Source organism: Papilio polytes, unplaced genomic scaffold, assembly GCF_000836215.1.
Source record: "Papilio polytes unplaced genomic scaffold, Ppol_1.0 DF823177.1, whole genome shotgun sequence".
NCBI classification, from domain to species: domain Eukaryota; kingdom Metazoa; phylum Arthropoda; class Insecta; order Lepidoptera; family Papilionidae; genus Papilio; species Papilio polytes.
In genome coordinates, this window is record NW_013526027.1 from 1398222 (window position 1) to 1420065 (window position 21844).

At 32.6% G+C, this 21844-nt stretch overlaps 1 protein-coding gene and 1 non-coding gene across 2 annotated transcripts; one reads left to right on the forward strand and one right to left on the reverse strand.

Moving 5' to 3' along the window:
* Nucleotides 1–591: 591 nt before the first annotated feature.
* On the reverse strand, nt 592–663 carry Trnad-guc. The gene has a single exon. It is a non-coding gene; the product is annotated as a tRNA-Asp (tRNA).
* An 11518-nt stretch (nt 664–12181) lies between these two features.
* LOC106105107 (carboxylesterase 1C) lies at nt 12182–19308 on the forward strand. Its single transcript, XM_013285336.1, has 3 exons — nt 12182–12682; nt 17678–17784; nt 17965–19308. The coding sequence occupies exons 1-3, from the start codon at nt 12274–12276 to the stop codon at nt 19294–19296; spliced, it is 1848 nt and encodes a 615-aa protein (XP_013140790.1). The 5' UTR covers nt 12182–12273; the 3' UTR covers nt 19297–19308.
* Nucleotides 19309–21844: the final 2536 nt, after the last annotated feature.

Here is a 21844-nt window from a genome sequence, read left to right on the forward strand (position 1 = left end):
GATAAGAGGCAGTTTACCTAGATACAATGTTGACATCTGGTTAACGTGTTAAATAAAAAAAATAGACAACATAAGGAAAATAATATAAGGAAGATAGACATAAAAAGGATTTCGTAGAAGACATTTGCATTTTCTTTTTTACGCTCAAGTCCACTGCTATTCAAACTATGGAGGCTGCGCACAGCATAATTACAATATTACTAGCTTTCTCCCGCGACTCCGTCTGCTGGAATTTAACAAAACATATTAGATGATGGTATAGTAACAAATATCCATCCATCCAGTTATCCATCTAAGCATTCATATTTATAGTATTAGTATACTACCACTGATAATATTAATATCAGTGGTACGGTATAGGGGGATCGCCTTTGACCACTGATCTCTATAGAATGGATAGGTCTTTCTTGGAAATTGTAAGGTTTTACTCAAAAGCGCCTGTTAATGTTAATGACAGTTAATAATTCTATCTCTGCATATCTTTAACTTCTACCCTCATCGCCAAATTTTCGAAAAAACCACAAAATTCCACATGGCCTAGCTTGTCCATTTATAGAGGTGACACTAAAAGTGTACATGTACAAAAAGTTCCTCCCCGGCGGGGAATCGAACCCCGGTCTCCCGCGTGACAGGCGGGGATACTTACCACTATACTACCGAGGATTACGAATAATTCTTGTAATTCCGAAAGAAGTCGTCAATCCTTCTCAGTTTGTACAGAAAATAAAGAAATACAGTTTTTTAATATTTATTTAATATTTTTCTGTTCAAATGAAAAGTACTTTGAAGATATGTGAACAGTAATAGAGAAAATTCTGTATCTTTGTCGTTACCGGTATGTTTCATTAACTGCAAATGACAGTTCATTTGATTTCTAATTCAATATCGTTTTCTATTCTTTCAAGTAAATTCTTCAAACGTAACGATCCGTACGGAGTAGGTTTTTATTTTGCAACACGTAAAGAAAGCTTCGGTGTAATTTTGGTATATTTCATCTATTAAGGCATCCATATTACATTGATATCTTTTTTATTATTATTATATAAAATGAAAGAGATCACTGGACACTTATCTACGAATGTTTCGGCATTAAAACCTCACCCTAAAATATCTTGAAGAACTTCAACAAAGATTTTATTGTGTGAATAAGAAAAATTATCAAATTTATCAAACACGGACTTTGAATAATCGACTAATTTATCTCGTTTTTTAAAAGTAAATCTACGTAAAGAAAATCCGAGTCATTCAGTTAACGCCATCCGTTAAGCTCGGCTCTGATATCGTTTACAATAGATAATGAGATATTTCTCTCGTTTTTAATAGCGTATTGAATATACATTGTGGAGATACTGTTCCAGATAATAAAACGAAATTAGATTTAATCAATTCATAATTTACAAAATCAAAATGAAACAAACAGGTTTTGTGTCCGTGTAAAACTTTATTGACAAATACCATATGTTCGTAAATATTTGTCGGAAATGATAATCGATTGAGTGCGATTAGAATCGATTCTTTGACAAGAGTGTATAGTCTATGTTACTGGTGGAACGTCAAACTCGCATCTTGTAAGGCACTATACCATAGCGATTCATTATGGTTGCACGTTAGCGACGGATCGTCGATGTAATTTTAAAATCCTATTTAATTATCACCGATTGGTGATAAAATGTTAGTTAATTGATTGTTATAGATTAAGAACTTACTAAATAAGTAAATTCCAGAAATAACGTATCACTATTTCTGGAATTATACTATACTGCATATTTACGCCCAATGGATCTATTTGATACTGGAATAGAGATAACGCGGAGATATGTATTTTTAAAGTTTTTTTCCTATCGTATCATATAACCATATATATGAATTTTTGAATATGAATATGTACTCGTACTTGAGACAAAAGTAAACAAAGGGTTAAGAAAATTGGATAGAGTGGATCAAAGGTCCATTGGGGTTCGATGAGGTACGGCAATAATAGACAAGTAAAGAAAAGGTTCTTCATATTATGCTGACTTGTATTATATTATGAAAAGACATTTATTATTATTAGATTTAATCCTGATAGCGCGTAAAAAGGAGTATTTTTTAACTGGAGTTAAAATCTTTTCAGATTAAAAAAATATACCTGTTCAAGCACTCAAAAAAATCTTACTAAGCAACTATACGTAAGAATTAGTATTTTTTTTCCTTTCAAATTCTTCATATATTTGCCATAAAGATACGTTTTCATTTACTTTCTAGCAATTGATTTTCTCGCCCTTTCCTTGTAATGGTTATTGAAAAGTTACCGAAACGTCTATAATTGTATTTGGACGGGTTTATTGCTTATCTTTAAAGCTTTGATCGAAAAATGTGATTGTCACGAAGGTAGGTGTAAAAATGTTATGAAGTACATACATTAGTAGTAGTAGTAGCTTTAAAATTTAAACTATGACAAATAAAACGAAGATCAAAAATTTTCCAAAGAGCCTGACACAAAAATTTTCGAGATAGTATTCATGACGATAACAACAAACTTTGTATAAGATTGAGAAAGTGTGGCCGCCGAATTTGTCAATGCAAATTTTTATCAACTGCATCAGAGTTTGTGCCTAAGCTCCTGATGGAGCCCTCGAACTTAGTTACTCATAAACGTGGTTTAGGCTAAGCGCTATCTGCGCTCGGCCACCTCAAGCCCGGTGAATCTGTAAATGCCTGTTCAAGGCAAACAGTGGCTATTCAGTCACAAAAAAAATGCATCAGAGTGCAAGAGGACTCTTTATGTCGCACCCAAAGTCATTTAATAGTTCCCAAGGGACTCTCCTTTATAGATTTAATATGGAAATCTGGTCTGTAATAGCCATTATAATAATCTTAATGTGTTTAACTTGAGCTCACTAATATATGAATTCTTTTCTACTTTTTTTTGCTATTTAATTTACGTATAAGGTTTTATTTTCCAACGTGCAGAATCACCGATGTTTCTCGTCCATTAATAATCATTAAGTTCTCGTCCATCGCACGTGACAGTAATCCACGAGCACTGCAACGGCTACCAAATTGTATTCATCAATCTACATCCCTGCACTAATTATTTTCGAATCTATGCACAGTTCTATAAGTGACGACAACAGGCTTAATAATTCCAAATTTGAATATTCCTAGCAGCTGTTAGAATAGACGCACAACTTTGGCACAACTGTTGTGCGATTGTCTATTGTTTCGCAACCAATTCAACTGTTTAGTTGGATACCTAAAAATCGAGTTTGTACACACCTCATAAGCCCGTAGGAATCAAAGTGAGACTAAACGATTGTGCGATAGTTTAGTCAAAGGTAGCCCGCATCCTTAGAAATGTAAATACTGGCCGTTTATAAAGATTTTATATTTATCTTGGTTGTATAGCGTAAAAGATTTAGAAATAAAATTATTTTTAACGGAGACATGTGTATTGGTAAAATATGTACGGACGAAAATACGATGACATTGACCATGTGTTCTAATTTTAAATAATTAAAAAAAATAAATTCTTCTTCTTTTCTAATGGCTTGAGACCTAAAAATAATGTAAAAACTCCTTGATCGGCGGTCCTATTTTTATCTTTTAAATTGACGACCTACAAAGTAAAGTATTGGAAAAAAGGAATCAATGAATGTGAGCTAAAGTGAGTAAACAGTACAGAAGAATATAAGGTTTAGCTTACAAAATACTTATAGTTTATGATTAATGGTTCTATTGATATAGGAAAAACGGTGAAAGTTTCGTGGTATCCGTATGCATAAATCCAACAAAATATTTTGCAAGTTTTTTCCTCGTGTATTTTCCAAGCTAGAAAGTTGTTTAAGAACTATAGAGAATTTGAACTACAAAGCATTTGAATAAAACAGGTTTATGTGCAATCAAATTAAAATTGTTTTTTTTTGTTACTGAATTGCCACTGTTTGTCTGGAAGAGGCATTTACAGATTAAAAAACAAAAGAGAATCAATTTTCATAAATATTTCCGAATTAAAACCTGTGGTGAAGAAAAAGTGTGACAAGGACAGGGAGATGATATCTCTTTCTGTCTCGGGGAAAATTAAGATCACAACATATTTTTATATTTTGTTCGAATGAACGGTACAAGTAGTCTTTTGTTTGTGAACAATGGTCTCATGAACCCTTTTTGAACCAATTAAAACCATAGAATTGTTGATAAAAATATTTGCATTGTGATTTACAAGTTTAGAAATTACAATGTGCCCCTTGCCTATGTCTCTATAATTGGGAAGCATTGTCCCTTACACTTTGTTAACTTAATTTGTAACTTAATAAAGTGACCTTAAATAATATGACACGGCAGTTAAGTAACTTCTTAAATGTTTATCGAAAACTTAGTATCTTAATTTTAATGAAGATTTTGGTTTACATAAAAAAAAACATTGTCAAACGTTTATTATGCAAGAGACATTCTTGCATAATAAAAATGCAGTCAAATTAAGACTCTTTTAAAAGTTGTCCAAAAAAAGAAATGTAATAAACAAAACCATAAAATATTACTTTAGGAACTAAGGATTATTTTGCTGTCATATCAAACTTTGACGTTGGTCAAATTTCTAAAAAAAAAATTAAAACGTAATTAAAAAATTAGACGTAATATTTTCCGAAGCACGCGAGCAGCGAGCATCAACGTCTGAACGTAGGTAATAAATAATTCCGTGATTTGATTTATATCTTCCCCGGACACGGACATTTATCTTGCAATTAGAAACGAAATATTCTCACTGCAACGTGTAATTTCAAATTACCACCATTAGCATGAATTTCCACCGCCGAAGTTTGTATTTATGAAGAGGAAATAGTTGATCAATTAGGTTATTTTAATGCTACTGATTAAGAAGAGTCTATTCGCTTATACGAGTGTCTCTAGCTATTTTCACTGACAATGCCTAAAAGCGGGCGTACACCTTTGACTATACTATCGCACAACTGTTGTGCAATTGTCGATTGTCGATTGTTACACAGCCAATTCAACTGTTTAGTCGCATAACTAAATATCGTGTAGTAATTGCCTTCATAAAAGCTCATAATCAAAGCGAGACTTAGTTGTCAATTTTAATCCATAACCAATTATCTAAGTATACTTTAAGGACTTGTTGGTATTAACGGGCATAAGTCATAGTGAAATGCGATAGTTGCATAGAAAAGATGTATTCGTTATTTCGATCATGAATTTCCTCGTTCCGTCTCCTTTTGTGATGTAACTGAAAATCAATAGCGATATCTCTAACTAAGAAATAATTAATAGAGGTCTATTAGACATAATTAGTCCTAGACCTAACGAGACAGTCCGTCTTGTGTCTGAGATAACAAGACATCTATAACATTAGCAGGTAAAGACATCAATAAGGTTAGAAACGATGTGGGTTCTTAGTTACTTTTACGTAACATAGTGCCACAATGTTTTCTGGTCCGGTGAGAGAAGCGCTACTTTCGCAGTTAGTTTTATCATAAAATCTAAATTAAACCACAGAAAATGCCATAGTCAAAAACATTCCAGCTTTAAAATATAACAAAATCTTTATTAAAGTTAAGATTGAAATTTAAAATAAGGCTTTCTTAAATTGAAAGAGGGCGCTAGTGAGCTATCATGATTTGTTTTGACTTATGCCCACCGGGTCACATAACTTTTTTGGACTGTACTTCGATTAAATTTAATCGAATCGTATTAGTTGCATTAGGCATTTATTTTTCTCTATTGTGTCTTAACTTAAATTTAATAAAACGGAATGTTTTAAAATTACACGAATATCGCAAACCTTTTTATACCTTTTATATTATTCTCTTAGTAATGTGCACGCCATCTGGTGTTCTAAAACTGTTTAATCCGCAGTATTTTGGTAAGATAATAAAATGCGTCCTTTCTGGATGATTTGTTATACTTGTAATAAATCATACATTTGCTGTAAGACATGTTTTGTTTTAATGATGATAATTCACGAGTTTCATACAATTAGTTTTCACATACAAATGTTTTCTATGTAATATTTTAATTCTAATATTTCTTAACGTGATAATTGTTTAATAGTAAAGCAAGTGATAGAACTATTTTTTTATTTAAAATCTTTTATAATATTTTTTATTCATTGCATAATTTTATGCTAGCTAATAAAATGTTTTTAATGAATCCATATATAACTCGAAAAGTGCAGAGAGTACTGAAAAATATAAAAAAGATGAAAGTGCAAATGTGTCCAAAAATAACAAAGCCTGGTTGTAATAAAAGGATAATTAAAATTTATCGTTAAATTTGATAGTTCAAATAAAACATTAATCCCAAACTCAGCGAATAATGATTTATTTTAATTTTGCTTAAGATGATAAAAAGCTTGCTTCGACTATTTTTTAGCATGCCGGATCGAAATAATTTATATCTTGAAATTCAATTATTACGTGCCAAGAACTTCGGAGTTCAGAATACGGATTTTGTAACTGGCATATTAACTTTTTTATTAATGTTTAAAAACAAATGAAAATATCTTGTATCTATACTTCTATCTATACTATTATAATAAAGCGTAAACACACACTTCTTTGTTGCCTAAGATGTTAGCAATTACAACATATTTTTGAATATTTTTTTTTAATGAAAAGCCCTACACTTACGTCACGCTTTAGGCTATATATTTTCACGACATTAAACTTAGGACGTAAATATTTTGGATAAAAACCCTAATGTGGGAAAGAGACTATAAGTTGCTGCCAACATTAAGAAAGCAAGATTGCTAAGGTTTGTCATGTCACGTCATTTTGACATTTTCTAATCATAATTTGACAAATGTAAACAATAAAATAAAATTTTCATAATTTCATGCGGATGAAGTCGCACGGGAACAGCTAGCTTTATATAATACCAGGTTCATCTATGTTCTGATTTAAACAAAGACGAAATTTTTGTTATAGTAGAAATATTGATTGACATTTACCATTTCAAAGAACGTACATTATCGAAGCGAGTGGCATGGACGAGATTTCTGAAGAACACAAACGGAATTATCGGAAAAAGGAGTGCCTTCGTATCGTCCCATGCATAATTAAATCAATTACAAACATTCGCCTGTACAATATTTCCCAATCAATACAAATAGCTACGTCTACACCAGTGCTTCTAACCGTGGGTTTCCATTGCTGACTTACTTAACGAAAAACATTTTCCATCTCACTCATAATGTTTGTAAATAACAGTGACAGCAAACCAGTTGATTCCACTGTTGGAACCCCAAGTATATCATTGTTTATGAATTTCCTATACATTATTATAAGATTGAAGTCGGTATGTAATACTGAGAATAAATAACATTTCGTAAACTTAACGTATTTACGTTGCTAATAACTTAAAGCCATTTTTAAAAATTTTAGTCTGTCTTTCTGCAGGGTCGTGTTTGTTACTGGTAATTTTCGTCTGATCCGAATATGATGAGATTTTGACGGAAAGTTGGCTGATGCATGCGGGAGTATCGTGGGCTACTTTTTATAATTACGCGCTGACGAAGTCGCGGGAGATCATAAGTAACACAATAAAAGCGCGCGCACACTTTTGACTGAATTTTCGCACAATTGTCGAGTCGTGATTTGATTCCTATGAGCTTATATGGAGGTGCGCACAGTACTCGATTTAGTTGTGCAACTAAACAATTAAATTTGTTAAAACAATCGACAATCGCACAATAGTTGTGCGATAGTTTAGTCAAAGTTGTGCGCTCTCTCTACAAGTAAAGGTAACGTTATGACATCGCATTTTGTGTCACTTCGCTATCGTAGTTTAAATGGCGTGACTTTTTATCATTTGTTATATAATTTTGAAAAAGGTTGAAAGGCAAAGAACAATCTGATTAAGTTTTATTAGTCGTTTTTGGGCAGTTAAATGTTGCCTTGAACTGTTTATTACATTAGTCAATGCTAGGGTCGGTCAATACAAGCCCCAAAAACAAGGTCACAAAAAGCCCTGTATTAGCTTGGTATGTTATCAAAGCAATCGCATTGCAGTGGTAACAAAATTTGAATACAGATTTAATTTGTTGAATTCTTAAAGGCGAAAATCTTTAATTTATAATTGACAGATAAATTTAGTATGAGAAATAAGCATTAGACTGTTTTAAACACTACACTAACTAAAGTCAAATGAAGTAATTTCTTAATAATTTTGATATTTCAATATTACAAGCTAAAAGTTTTTTTTTAAACTATTATGAAATAGAAGTTATCTATACATATAGTTAAATTAGAGTGTCTGTAATGTACAAAATCCAGATATCGGAAAGATGATATTTGCGTTGCTAATAACGAAAATCGTTTTAAAAAATCTTTTTTCTGTCTGTCCGCAAGCCGCGTTTGTGCTAGGTAATCTTCGAAACGGCTGGGCCGACACACTGAAGGGTAACTGACATAGACGGATATTTTAGGCTACTTTTTTATCTTAATATTGCGTGGACGAAGTCGCGGGCAACAGCTAGTATTAACATATGGAGAAAGATATGCGCAAATATATGATATTATTTGATTTCAATTTTCATGGATGACATCGCGTCTTTTGAGGCGTGATTCTGATATAGGTCGCGGCGAAACCCTTACCCTCGGGTTATACCAGACTTTTTTGACGCACAATCAATAAATAGCTAAGTAAACCATTAAAATAGTTTTATAACAGTTTTCGCTCGTAATTCTAGCTACACGCAAATAAAAAAAAAAACTTAGTAAACAACCTATGTGTTTTTCCAGACTACATTATACATCTATGCCAAATATCATCTAGATCCGATCCGCCGTATAGGCTAAAAACTCTATCATGCACCATCCATCTAAACTTTCGCATTTATAATATAACTAGCTTTCACCCGCGACTCCGTTCGCTTGGAATTTAAAAAACAAAAGTAGGTAGACTATGTGTTCTTCCAGACTATGATCTACATCTATGCCAAATTTCATTGAAATCCATTCAGTCGTTTAGGCTACAAACACTAACAAACATCCATCCATTCATCCATCTATCTATGTAAATTTACGCACATATTGTGTACATAATTTTATGTTAATTTCTTTTTAAAAATATTTTCCTATGAAATGTAAAGCAATTTTCTTTAAATTGACGTAATGGTAGGCACATTAAATTATAAATGAATCAAGAAGTAATTTATAACGTAAATTAATTTTTTCTTATATCGTTTTAAAACGAGCTTACGTGAGTCATGAAAACTTTAAAACAAAAAACGACTTAAAGTAAAAAAAAGCTAATTCTTACAGTAGTTAGAAAATCTGATAAAGTTTGTCGCCGGAAAAAACACCTTGAACCGACTTTCAGTTCGGGGAATTTTATTGTTTTCGAAGCCATGTACAAATACGTAAGATTTGAAGTAAAATCACGAAATATTGTTTTGTTGGAGTATCTATTTACAGAAAGGTTCAGTCAGATAATTTAAAAAAGATCTTGACTCCACGGGGCAAAAAACATAAAACAGCGCTCTACACTATAAACAATTTCATCTTTGCACAAAAGTTATAATTGTAACTTGACATGACAATGACCTTGGAATTTTATGTACAAACAGATACAAAACAAATGAAGACTTTTATTCAATTGTTTTAGTGTGCAAAATGTAATCGATCACTTTTCTTTTAGTTAAATGTCAAGGTGACCATTTCCGACTCTTACTATCCAATTATTATAAATCATACAGCTGTATAATTTGTGCTACTGAAGATTATAATAAGCTAGAAAGACATCTCAAGGTTGAAATAGAAAGGGCAAACAGAAAAACAAGCTTTTCAATTATATTTGCGTTAAAAGAAACAAAGAGTTTGAGTTATAAACGAACGAATTTTCATTCAACAAGAACCTGCACTAAGGTAGTCGTTAATTCCTTACATCTAGGCCTAAATGATACATTATTATTTTTATTTTAAATAATCTATAGTACTTTTTAACTTGAGAAATACAAGTTCTGAAGTACTTTTTTTTGTATTAAACCTATAGGTTTATTTTTAAACTTCACTTTTGTGTGTTATAATAGGTTATTGTCTACCTTTTCGGGTGCCCCACTTATTGTCCGACTTAACATTTTGGCAAGCGGACAAGGTCCGGTCACTTTGATTTGCAATGTAACATTTGAAATCGCTATCTTACATGTTTAAAGAAGTGAATGACTTTTATCCAAGGTTAAGACTGCCTTTCAATTCTTTAAATAGTATAGTAAATAGTAGATTTGCTGTATATGTAACATTCTTTTTGAATCTATTTTAATAACATTATAAATGCGAAAGTTTAGATGAAGGGATGGATGTTTGTTATAGTTTGACGCCTAAACGACTGGACGGATCTCTATGAAATTTAGGATAGGTAAAGATCATAATATAGGTCACATAGGCTACTTTTGTTTCGAGTCGCGGGGAAAGCCATAGGTCACAAGTACAAAAGTATGAAGAAGGTAGTAACGATTGAAATGACAGATGATTTAGATGACAAAAACCTTCTGTGCTGAGATATAATGACTGGTTTTCAAGCCGGTAATTATGTTAAAGTAACAGCCCGAGCCAAGCTTTAGAGGGAACCCTCGAGCTCAGTTACTCCTAAACGAGCTTTAACTAAGCGCCGTTTTGTACCGGCCATTTTAATCCTAGTGAAGCTATAAATGCCTCTTCAAGGCAAACACTAACACCGAAAAAAAGAACAATGTCGAAGGAAATTATAATTATTATTTTGAAAATTTTGCTAATTTTATAATCTAAGTATTAACTGCATTTATCTATGTTACTCTGAATTTACTGTGAGATATTAAAATGAACCAACAAGCAATTATTTAAACAGCAACCCTTCCTCATGTGAATGTGCCAAGTTTTTCATTTTGCGAAGTAATTTATTCTTGTAACATCAATCTCCTTCTTAACTAAACAGTATTCACAAAGATTAACATACAACGCAATTTTAACTGTTTCAAGTACCAATGAGGCTTCACCTAATTCTATGATAAATATTTTGCACTTTCGCCCGCGACTCCGTTATCATGGAATATAAAAAAAACAACGTGAGAGAGTAGCCTATGTGTTCTTCTAGACTATCCTCTACATCTATACTTAAGGCTACAAACTCTAACAAACATCCATCGATCTAAACTTTCGCATTTATAATATTAGTATGGATTATTTAAACTTTACAAAAAACTAAAACTAAACGTACATTTTTATTAATATTGTTAAAAAGACCAAACTTCTATTGGGATTAAAAAAGGAAAGTGAGTAATAACAGTTGTTTTTTAGACGTTTACCGCGCGCCTTTGTCTAGATAACTTTGTAACATTTATTTGACTTTGATTGGATTTAAAACTTAGCAAAATCGCGCTCTTGGAGAGAAGATTACTTTTGATATAAATTTTTCTTAAAGGCGTTATAATTTTAATAAAATTTTCGTGCTTATTTAGTTTAGAATAATCTTATAATTCTGGACAATTGTTACTCGGCCTCGTGACACCAAAAATTTTGAAGGTGAGGTGGAAAATCTGACGACAAATATTTCAGAATACTTGTTAATCAATATTTTAGTCGCATTGACCTATAAAAGGGGAGATGATGCGAAGCGAAACAAAAAAACGAAAAGCGAATGCATTGACTCCAAAGCTTAGCTTACAGTCACGCGATCCGTTCGCGTCGCAAGCTTACTGCCTATTGTTGCAGATATAAGAATATTTAGAGTCGATAGTTAAAAATGAATATTTTTATTAGATCACAACATGTTAAATGTTATGGGCCGTAGTATGAGAAAAAAAGAATGAAGTTGATAGAGGAAAAAGAAACGGGGTTTAATAAGCTGAACTAAGTATGGATCATAACAAACTAACTATGATCTCGATGACTAGAATCATAACAATATTGAATGTTCATCACGTGCTAATCGATGCAAAGTTTATGCAGAATTCTTTAATCACTCAATTCGACATGACAAATATGTAGTTCTGGGGAAAAATACCTTTCTCGTAATATAAATTTGTTTTTAAAGGTAATGAAATTTTCATTATCATTAATGTCCAGTCTATGTAAATACTTAAGGCACAAAAGCAATTCCTTGGTCGCTATAACGACGGATAGCCCCACTGTTTACGAGCCAAAGTCTGCACGAGAAACAGTAACGCACCAACCGAGTTGGCGCCCACTGCCAACACCGCCCTGAGGGCTCCCTTTTAACAATGTCCATACATTCGTGTAACCGCGACAGATCCGCACGTGACAAATAAAACAATTGAAATTAAATCAGTGAGTAGTGAAAATGATTTATGCAATAGTGTTGTTACTGTTCGTGTCCGAAGTCCTATCGGCTAGAGAACCAAAACAGGTTATGTTAGCTAACCAAGGAATGATATCAGGGATGTATTTGACCAGGTTTCGAACTAAGAGGATAGCAGCATATATTGGTATTCCATATGCACAGCCGCCTATAGACTACAGAAGATTCACTCCACCAGAATACACTGATTTACCAGTATGGGAAGGTGTAAAGAATGCCACAGTGTATGCACCAGATTGTATGCAAAGAGACCCTAAGCAAGAAGATGTACAGAACCCTTTGAACAAACATGACGATTTGTTTATGAAGCTCTTGGAGTCCCAGATGGAGGAGCCTAGACAAAAGGAATATTCAGAAGATTGTCTTTACCTAAATGTTTATGTTCCAGATGGTAAAGTACCTTTTACAGTCTTGTTGATTTTTTTTTAAATTGAGATTTGTTTGTTTGTGTCAAATCCACTTTCTATTGGTAGAATGATCAGAACGAACGTTTGAAATTTAAAAAAACGCTTGCTGAATTTAGTTTTGTTAAAATGAATTATTTCCACTCAATCTCAAAATTTTTATTTGTACTTCAGAAAATAAAAGTAAGTGTATGTTGTTTTAGAATTATTAGATTTTCTACTTACAAACGTTAGGATATCTTTGAAGAATATTTTAGTTTAAGACAGCGGTAAGATAATTTAAGGGAAAATAGGGTACACTATAAAGATTTTCGCTCCGTCCTTTATTAACCTAGTTTACAAATACCAAATGGTCTCCCTTTGATCAGATAAGAAATTCGTTTTACGGCCGTGTATATCAAGTTTTGTTCGGCGGTATTCTAGGCCTCCCCTCAGTTGATTTAAGACCGATAGTTTTCAAAGCAATGAATCATATTTATTCCTACCATTATTGTATCAGTGAAATACCAAAGTTGATAGAACGACAGAATTAGATTTACTTAGAAAATGTTCTTATAGTTTATTTTTGTGCTAGCTGTTGTCCGTGACTTTATCCGCGCGGAATTAAAAAACTCAATTTGTAGCGTATTTATGTGTTTAGAGATCCGTTGTGCCATACCGGAGATACATCGTTACTTACCATCCATCCAAACCTTCGTATTTATAACATTACGACTTAATTGACTTAATAACGTATCTCAAAAAAAATTTACACACAGGTTACTTACTAAGTTTTTTCCTAGCGGGACAAAACCTGGTATTTACCAATACAAAATTTTGAAAGAACATTGTTTCATAAAATATTATTCTCCGCTATTGTAGTATCACATCTTAAAGGAAAATATTTCAGGTAAATATGAAACCACCGAAAGGCATTAAGGAGGGGCTGAAAGAACGCACCATTACCTTCTCAAAAGAAAGGAAACTTGTACCTGTAATCAGCAACCTTTTGTTCACTTTCATGTCGTGGTTCCGGAGTGTTAAACCTTTTTTACATCCTCTTTTTATATATTATAATAAAATATGATAAGTCAATTTGTTAATATCATTCTTTAATACGATATGTTTAATATTTCTTCATACAAATACTAGATAGAAAAAAGTATGGAATATTAAAAATGAAAGAATGCAGGTAGACTAAAAGTACTAGTAATTGACTAGTTGATCAACGAACTGTTTATTTTTCAGACAGAACATTAATTTTGAATATAATTAGTAGACGTTGGTGTAGTATATTACAAGTCCGAAGCAAATTTAAAATGTTTGCATAAAAAAGGAATCAAAGCCGAGACTATCAATTACTGGGTACTATATTATTTTGAATTTAATGAATGCATTTTATTAAGTTATGAAAAAAAACTAATGGCAAAGCTTATATTGTTTAATTAGGGATTATTAATAGAAATAATTTAGTTAAAAAGGAACCTTTTACGAGCTAATAAATGTTAACTTAGTATATTTCATCCATCATATTTGGATATTCGAAGTCAATTTTACCGTATGAACTTATAACATTGGACTAATTTACTTCCTTACACAAGTTTGAAGGTAACGAATCTAGTTTTTTCATTAAAACTTTTTTCTTTAAGATTACTTTTCTCGATAAAAGTTTGAAGTATCGATATTGGTAATTTACGAAAGATTTTTGAGACGGAAGAAAATATTTGGAGTCCGTCAGAAGGAATGTTCTTATTTTTCCTTTGCGAGTTTATTCATATTTTCTTTTACTACTGAAATAAGTGTAAAATGTTATGTCATTTCATACCCACTAAAATAACAAAGATAGAAATACATTATTGTATAGAACAGGTTTTATTGACTTTAGTCTTATTTTTGGACTTAACTTGAGAAGAGATAAAAAAATTTTTGTACTTTAAATCAGAAGGTATTTTATGAGAAGGTACTTAATATTTATAGTAATTTTACTCTGTTTTCAATAATAGAGTATCGAAAATACATTATCATAACTTACTACATAATGGTTTTACTCTAGCATTCTTTGGAATTTATTGTTGTCTGGCGAAATATATTTTATAATCGTTTATTTTAGTAACGCTTTTATAAACATAAAAATCACGTCTCAAGACTTTACCGATTAATTTTCAATCCCTCTATTATTCTTTGATCTTCGCCATCCAGTAAGTTTTTGATGGCGTTTCGAAAGTTCCCGAACCTTTTAAAATTGACGGACCTTTTCGTACGCGACTCAAGTGGGTATTAGTCCGACTTAGAAATCGTTTTAAATTTCTGTGATTATTCTAATACGTATACGAGTATATCACGCTAAAACAAAGAGATTAAGCGACCCAGAGGTAGGAACATGAATTTTATTTAACATGGTCCAAGCGTGGTCTAATATTTTGGACATTATTTTTATTACATATCATAAAATTAAAGTGTCTGTAATACTAAAAGAAAAATTCCAGATATCGGTAAGATATTGGCGGTGCTGATAAAGCATTTCGTATTTAAATTTTTTGGCTGTGTGTCCGAAAATCGCGTTTGTTCACGGTACTGTCCGATACGACTGGGCCGTTTTCGACCTGCGTAGGCGAAGTCGCGGATAACAGCCAGTTTTTAATAATCTCTAAGAAAACAGATATTGATTGATTCCGTTTCGAATAGAACACAAACTACATTAGTTATACATTTAATTTAATTGACACTGTAAATTAATTCTTTGACCCTTTCCATCATTAACAATTCAGCGCTCAACATTCCCACACTGAATCACGTGTGCGGCCATGTTCGATATAACGATAACCCGCCCTGTCAGCGAGCCTTAGCGCCGACAAATGCAATGCTAATAAAGTTTTAATAAATTATAACGCCTCCTGCACAATGCCGTGAAAGCGAATTAAAACCGTTTGAAAAATATATGAATACGGCTGAACGAAATCCGTAAAACAAAACGTTTATATTTTTGCGTTGTGTTCATGTCTATGTTTACAATTTATTTAAAATAAAAAAAGATTCGGTAATTGTAATATAAAATTTGGACGATTTTAGGCAATTCCATTAAATAATTATAAAAAGTATTATATTTCATTAATCATTTAAACACAAATCACAGTTAAAACTAGGAATGGATTTCCTCCCGCGTGTTTGACGAAATATTTTTTATCTAAAAACGTCAAACACGTTAGGTGAAAGGTTTACCCTATCACGTTGGGGATATAAAACATGGTAAAAAGAACCTACTTACTTTTTTCCTACACTACATTGGAATAAAAGACGTGGCTTATTAAATCTTCATACGTTATTTAACCCCTTCAACTTGTATGTAGGTAATTCTCGCCTTGTTAATCTGGTATGGCGAAATCAAAAGGCACAGAATAATGTAGATTAGGGTTGTCACATGAAAATAATATAACAATTCTTATTTCTGATTTTATACAGAAGAATATCACTGGAAAAATAGTAAGAGGTTTTAATGACTTAAATGTAGCCTACATTGAGTTCTATAAATTTGCCTATTCTATTAACACTTTTGTAGAAATTCGTTACTTTTACATGCACAGTCAGGAAATCCGACGATGTTCCACTTTTAAAGCTATAGTTTTTTAAACATTATGTACTCATCAATACCTGGAAAAATTAGAAATAGGACGTAACTTTAAAATATGATTGTAAGAAAAACGGTTATATTTCAACGCAAGTCATGCTATTTATTTACGCAATCAACTCCTATCCAATTGGTCATTTGTAAATAGAGGTGCAGTTAGTCTTCTTCCAAGGTACAAAGCAATTTTTCTATAAGTGGACCACCGCGGCTTCCTGCAACTGTACTTTTTGTTACCTTTGTTACCACAGAGAGTGTGCAAGATTACAAGTGTCAAGTCTTCTTATTAAATTCATAATCGTAGCAGTAACCCTGTGTTAAAAATGTCATATATACACGTACATATTAGAAGGCAGTAATTAAACTGCGGGCAGAGTATGCGTGACGGCGTCGCAATGTTACGCTGGAAATTTGAATAAACCACGCATAATAATTACTTTCGTATACGCGCTACAGTTTGAGGTTAAATTTTCTCAACGGGTTATAAGGTATTGATTGTTTAAGGGTACATTCCACTAGTGTTATAAATAAACATATAAAATTGATAAAGTTAATTTTTAAGTTATTACAGAAGAACTATGGGTATTGTAATATTATAGCGCAAAAAGAACCTTATATGCTATAACTAGGAATTCTCCCTTTCTTCTATCTTTTAATTCTAACGTCAAAATGAAGTAATATTGTACACACGATTTATTATATTTACAAAATAAAACGTCAGACAGTTTCAAGAAATGAAGAATTTTATAAAGAACGTAGGTAATATTAATAAAACATGTATTCCAGAAATTAAAAGCGTATGCTTTGAAATATCTAAAGAATCATTTAATGCAATTATTTCTATTTTCCATTCGTGTGTGCATTAAAAAAGCGTAACCTACTTCTGCGAACACATAATAACAATGCAGTCTATTAAACATCGCGGTTTTGAAGTAAATTCCAGTCATTAATGCAAGAATTCCGTGCCAATAGCTTACTCGTTAGGGGCACTTTGACTTGTCGACCTAACCTTAATCTCATTTCTGACCTGAATAATAATTCAACGGTTGAAAAGAAACGTATGTTTCCGCTCAACGGTTATTTGCTACAAATTGTTTCCTAGCATTTTTTGCACAGTTATCGCTAGCTTGACCTTCAGTGTTCTTTTCTCGTAACATAAGCTACTCGGAAAGTCAACTTGAGTTTAAGAAATAATTTAACGAGTTTTAAGAAAACAAATTCATAAAGATTAAATTATTCAAATACCATTATAATTAATTTGAGTTCTTTGATTGCGGTGTTTGTTTCTTACAACTTTTTATATTAATGTGATTCTGAAACAGTATTTTTTTTAATGTTTTTTTTTAATTTACACTCCTAGAGCATTGCTTTTATATTCCAGATTTTAAAGTGGAGGGATATCCAACGATGGTGTGGTTTCATGGCGGGGACTTCATACGTGGCAGCCCAAATGCTCTTAATCCCTTCCAAATTGTATTAAAACAAAAGGTATGGCTATTGTTTTTTTTTTTAAATTTTACAGTTAATTATCGGCTGTTATCGTAAGGAAACATAAATTCCAATAATCCACAAAATACCTACAATATTCTCTTACTATGCATTCTTTAGATAAATATCAGTATGTTAAATTTTAATTTTCTAAAAATGTAATTGATGTAATTGTTTCAGGTCATTTTTATCTCCGTCGCCTACCGTCTGAATATATTTGGCTTCTTTTCTACGTTAGATAATGAAGCACCCGGAAATTTTGGTTTAATGGACCAAGTGGCAGCCCTACACTGGGTAAAAAATAACATTGCAAACTTTGGAGGCGATCCAGATAATGTTTGTATATTCGGTCACGACGCGGGAGCTGTTAGTGTTGGCTTGCATTTACTATCGTCGTATTCTTCTGGGTTATTCCAAAAAGCAATAGCCATGAGTGGCAATGTGCTATCACCAGAAACTGTCAACATTGCAAGAAAAGAAATAACAACTGTAGATAAAGTGGCAACCGCTTTTAGTTGCTTTAGGAAACCAACATTCCAACTTATAGATTGCCTTAGAAGAGTCAATTACCAAGCACTTCTTGATATTGGAGAACCGATATCAGCTTGGAAGCCCATAGTTGATGTAAACTTTAGTAATACTTCCCAGCCATTTTTACCTGATTTACCAAGTCGGTTATTTAAAGATGAAATTTTCACACCGGTCCCGGTTCTAACAGGATTTACAAATATGGAGGACGCATTATTGCTGGATAATAATAATTCTGAAGATTCAGGCATAAGTCAACGTGAATTTGATATAATGAGGGAAGAAATAATTCTCACCGATATTACCGTTGATAATAGCTCATGTTTTACAAACCAACATCACATACAAGATGCTGTCGCTTTCTTTTACAAACCTATACCTCCTACATCGAATGAAACTGTGTTAAGGAAGTTATTTTTAGATTTTTATACTGACAAAGTTCATGGAGCAACAACATATCAATTGGCACAATTTATTAGTAAGCACGCTCCAGTGTACTTGTATAGATTTGATTTAAAACCATTTTCTGATATAGCTAACGAAGGTATACCGGATTGGATCGCAGTTCCGCACAATTTTGATTTAATCTTTGCATTCGGTTTACCTCACTTAGCATTGCCGGAAGATTTATCGAAATGGGACTACAGAGACAAAAGTATATCAGACGTTATTATGAAAATGTGGAGTAATTTTGCATGGTATTCTAATCCTACCAACTCAGGTGTTATTATTCAATGGGATGCATTTGAAATAGAAAAACCTGGATTTTTTATTATAGACAGACAGAATTTTACAATGAGCACGACTGACAATGTTAATTATAAAGCTTTCGAATTCTGGACAGATTTCTATCCAAAGGTAGTGGAAATAGGTACTAAATGTTGCAAAGAAGTTGTAGATGATAATAGTTCAGACCCGACGACGACAAAACGAATGACTTTGTATCTTATAGTGACATTTTTAGTTTTAAACGTTTTGTCGTAGAGATGTGAACAAAATTACAGACATTTTTAGACTTTATTTTTATAAAAAGTTTTGAATTTAATAGAGTCATAATTTACTTAAGTAAATACTATTTATGTACAATAAAGCTATTCCTGCTAATAAAGGATTCTTGGTCTTAAATGTGTTCTATATTTTTACTCGGAGTAAAATAATCGCCAGTGGTGGAGTAATTGAGAAGCAAAAGGTTAACGTGGTATGGACATGTTATGCGACGAGACGATGGGGACATAAACCTGAAAGTGTTAAGAATGAATGTGGATGGCTACAAAGGAAGGGGAAGACCGAAGAAAGTATGAAAGATAGATGGATGGCTTGTGTGAAAGAGGATATGCTTAAGAAAGGAGTGGATTCAAATATGACGGCTGATCGAGATGTACGGAAGAGCAGCACATACTGTGCCGCCCTTCCATAAGGGATAAGGACAAGTTGATGATGAGTAAAATAATCACTACCTTTTAAAAGGGTCCACGATGAAAGATTTACAATATTTTTTAAATGTGAGTTGCAGGTTTGTCATAGACTAATTTATACCGACCAGATTGATGACATACTCAAGAAAGGCGGAATTCAAAGTACCCGAAATAGTCGAGCATGCACCCGTGGATGTAGAAATGTGAAAGAAGCGAGCGAAATGTACCTTTATGGGTTATGTCCCAGTGAGTTAGTTGTTCTAACCCTTTAAGTAAAGTAAATCCTAGTACAGCCAAACACTTACTACCAAAAGTTACTTGAACACAACTTTAAGGGTCAATTTGTTTTCATTAACCCGTCTCTCAAGAGTTCTATTAAATTTTAAAGTTGTTCATAACTTTGACAAACTTTATAAGCATTTCAATGAAATTGTGATTATTAATTTACACCCGGCTCGTAAACGATTTCTGTCGCTTTCCTAAATTTAGGCACTTCATTGTAAAACTTTATCAATATAAAACAATTAATTGTTCTTTCTTGAAATAATATAAACAATGGAGACAGAGCTTTATATCGGCCTACGATAAAATACAACCAAATTTATGAATCAAAAGACAATAAATATATTAATAAAAGCGATTAAATTTAGAAGAATAACCGCCCACCCTGACTAAAACATGGAAATTAAATAAACACAGTGATTTAGGTTAATTCTACTTCTTAGTAATATTACAAGTTCGAAAGTTTAGATGAATGGATGAATGCATAGTCTGGAAGTACACATAAGCTGCTTACGATTGTTTCTTTTTACACAGACGTTATAACGTAAGCTGGTCTAATAAAATTAAAATATACTATATATCTTATCCACAAGCAACTATAAACACTCGAACACTATGCTAAAGAAAGATTATAAATGAGGTCAAATTTTAAGATTACATTCTAAAATAAGGAAAATATACGACTTGACTTATTATTAGCTATGCATCTCGAAAGTAATGAGCTAATTCCAGACTTCATTTCGTAACTTGAAACCAAGTACTATAAATTTACTTTTAGAACAAAGAAAACGTTTCCGAGCAAAATTTAATCAAAACGTTAGATTAATATTCTTACTGCACTCATTGCGCTTTGTTGAGTATCTTTTGAGTGTGTTTCCACTGCTGACACGTTTTATGGTATCGAAAGGGAAGGATCTCCAAAAGATATCACATTCAAGATGCCGTCGTAAAAACATACAGATATACTGCCTTAAAAAGTATGGATATATTTTTAATGGAATACTGAAATAATTAATTAAATTTCAAATCGTGCTAAATGAAACGCCACGATGAAAACCTAAATTTGCACGTCTGTCTTACAATCGTAAGTTTACGAAGCGAATTGTTTAAGATTCGTTTCATTATACGACCGGTTAAGTACAATTCGTATAAGAATTAATACGAATTTTATAACATTACATAAAACTGTTTGGACAAATACGGTCATTACAATGTTAAATACAAAAAAGATACAATGTTGTTCACAGGTAAACAACGACGTCAAAAGCCGTAACTTCGAGTTACAACAAACACAAACAGCTATACGGTATACTTGTTTCACTATATAGAAACGAGTCCGTGTTTTCGGCAATGTCTGTCCGTTACGTAACACGAAAAACATTGTTGATTACTTGAACAAACTGAGTAGAACTTAGGGGAGCCCGTCAATAAATTTTCTTTTAAATTATGCTACACAAACGATGTTTGAAAATTTCTTGACTTTAATCATTTTTTGGAATATCGTAATTCAGATCGATGTTCCAAATTCAATTCATGATTCTTTTTTAGATTCCGCCATTGATTATCTGATTTCTTGATTTCGCAAAAGAATAGTAATTGTTGCGGCCGTGACGTCAGCAGCCGCCCCACCTGTGCCGCTGTCACACGTCGGCGACCCCCGGTGGCTCCCGCTGCGCTGCTGCACCCCGTCGTCGATGTACGATTGGTCTGTCGGTCGACGTCATACGCTAAATCACTAATTAAAATTAGACCGGCAGGCCAATCCTAGCATCGATGACGGGGTATATAAGACGATGACGCGTGTTCTTCTCCCTCTTTCGCTTCCGTTCTTCACC

What these genes read in the sequence shown, in the direction of transcription:
- LOC106105107 (XM_013285336.1), top strand. Translation starts at nt 12,274, where the DNA reads ATGATTTATGCAATAGTGTTGTTACTGTTCGTGTCCGAAGTCCTATCG. An exon ending in AAATGTTTATGTTCCAGATG is followed by an intron (nt 12,683 to 17,677) that starts GTAAAGTACCTT and finishes TTTATATTCCAG; the next exon opens with ATTTTAAAGTGGAGGGATAT. An exon ending in AAATTGTATTAAAACAAAAG is followed by an intron (nt 17,785 to 17,964) that starts GTATGGCTATTG and finishes TAATTGTTTCAG; the next exon opens with GTCATTTTTATCTCCGTCGC.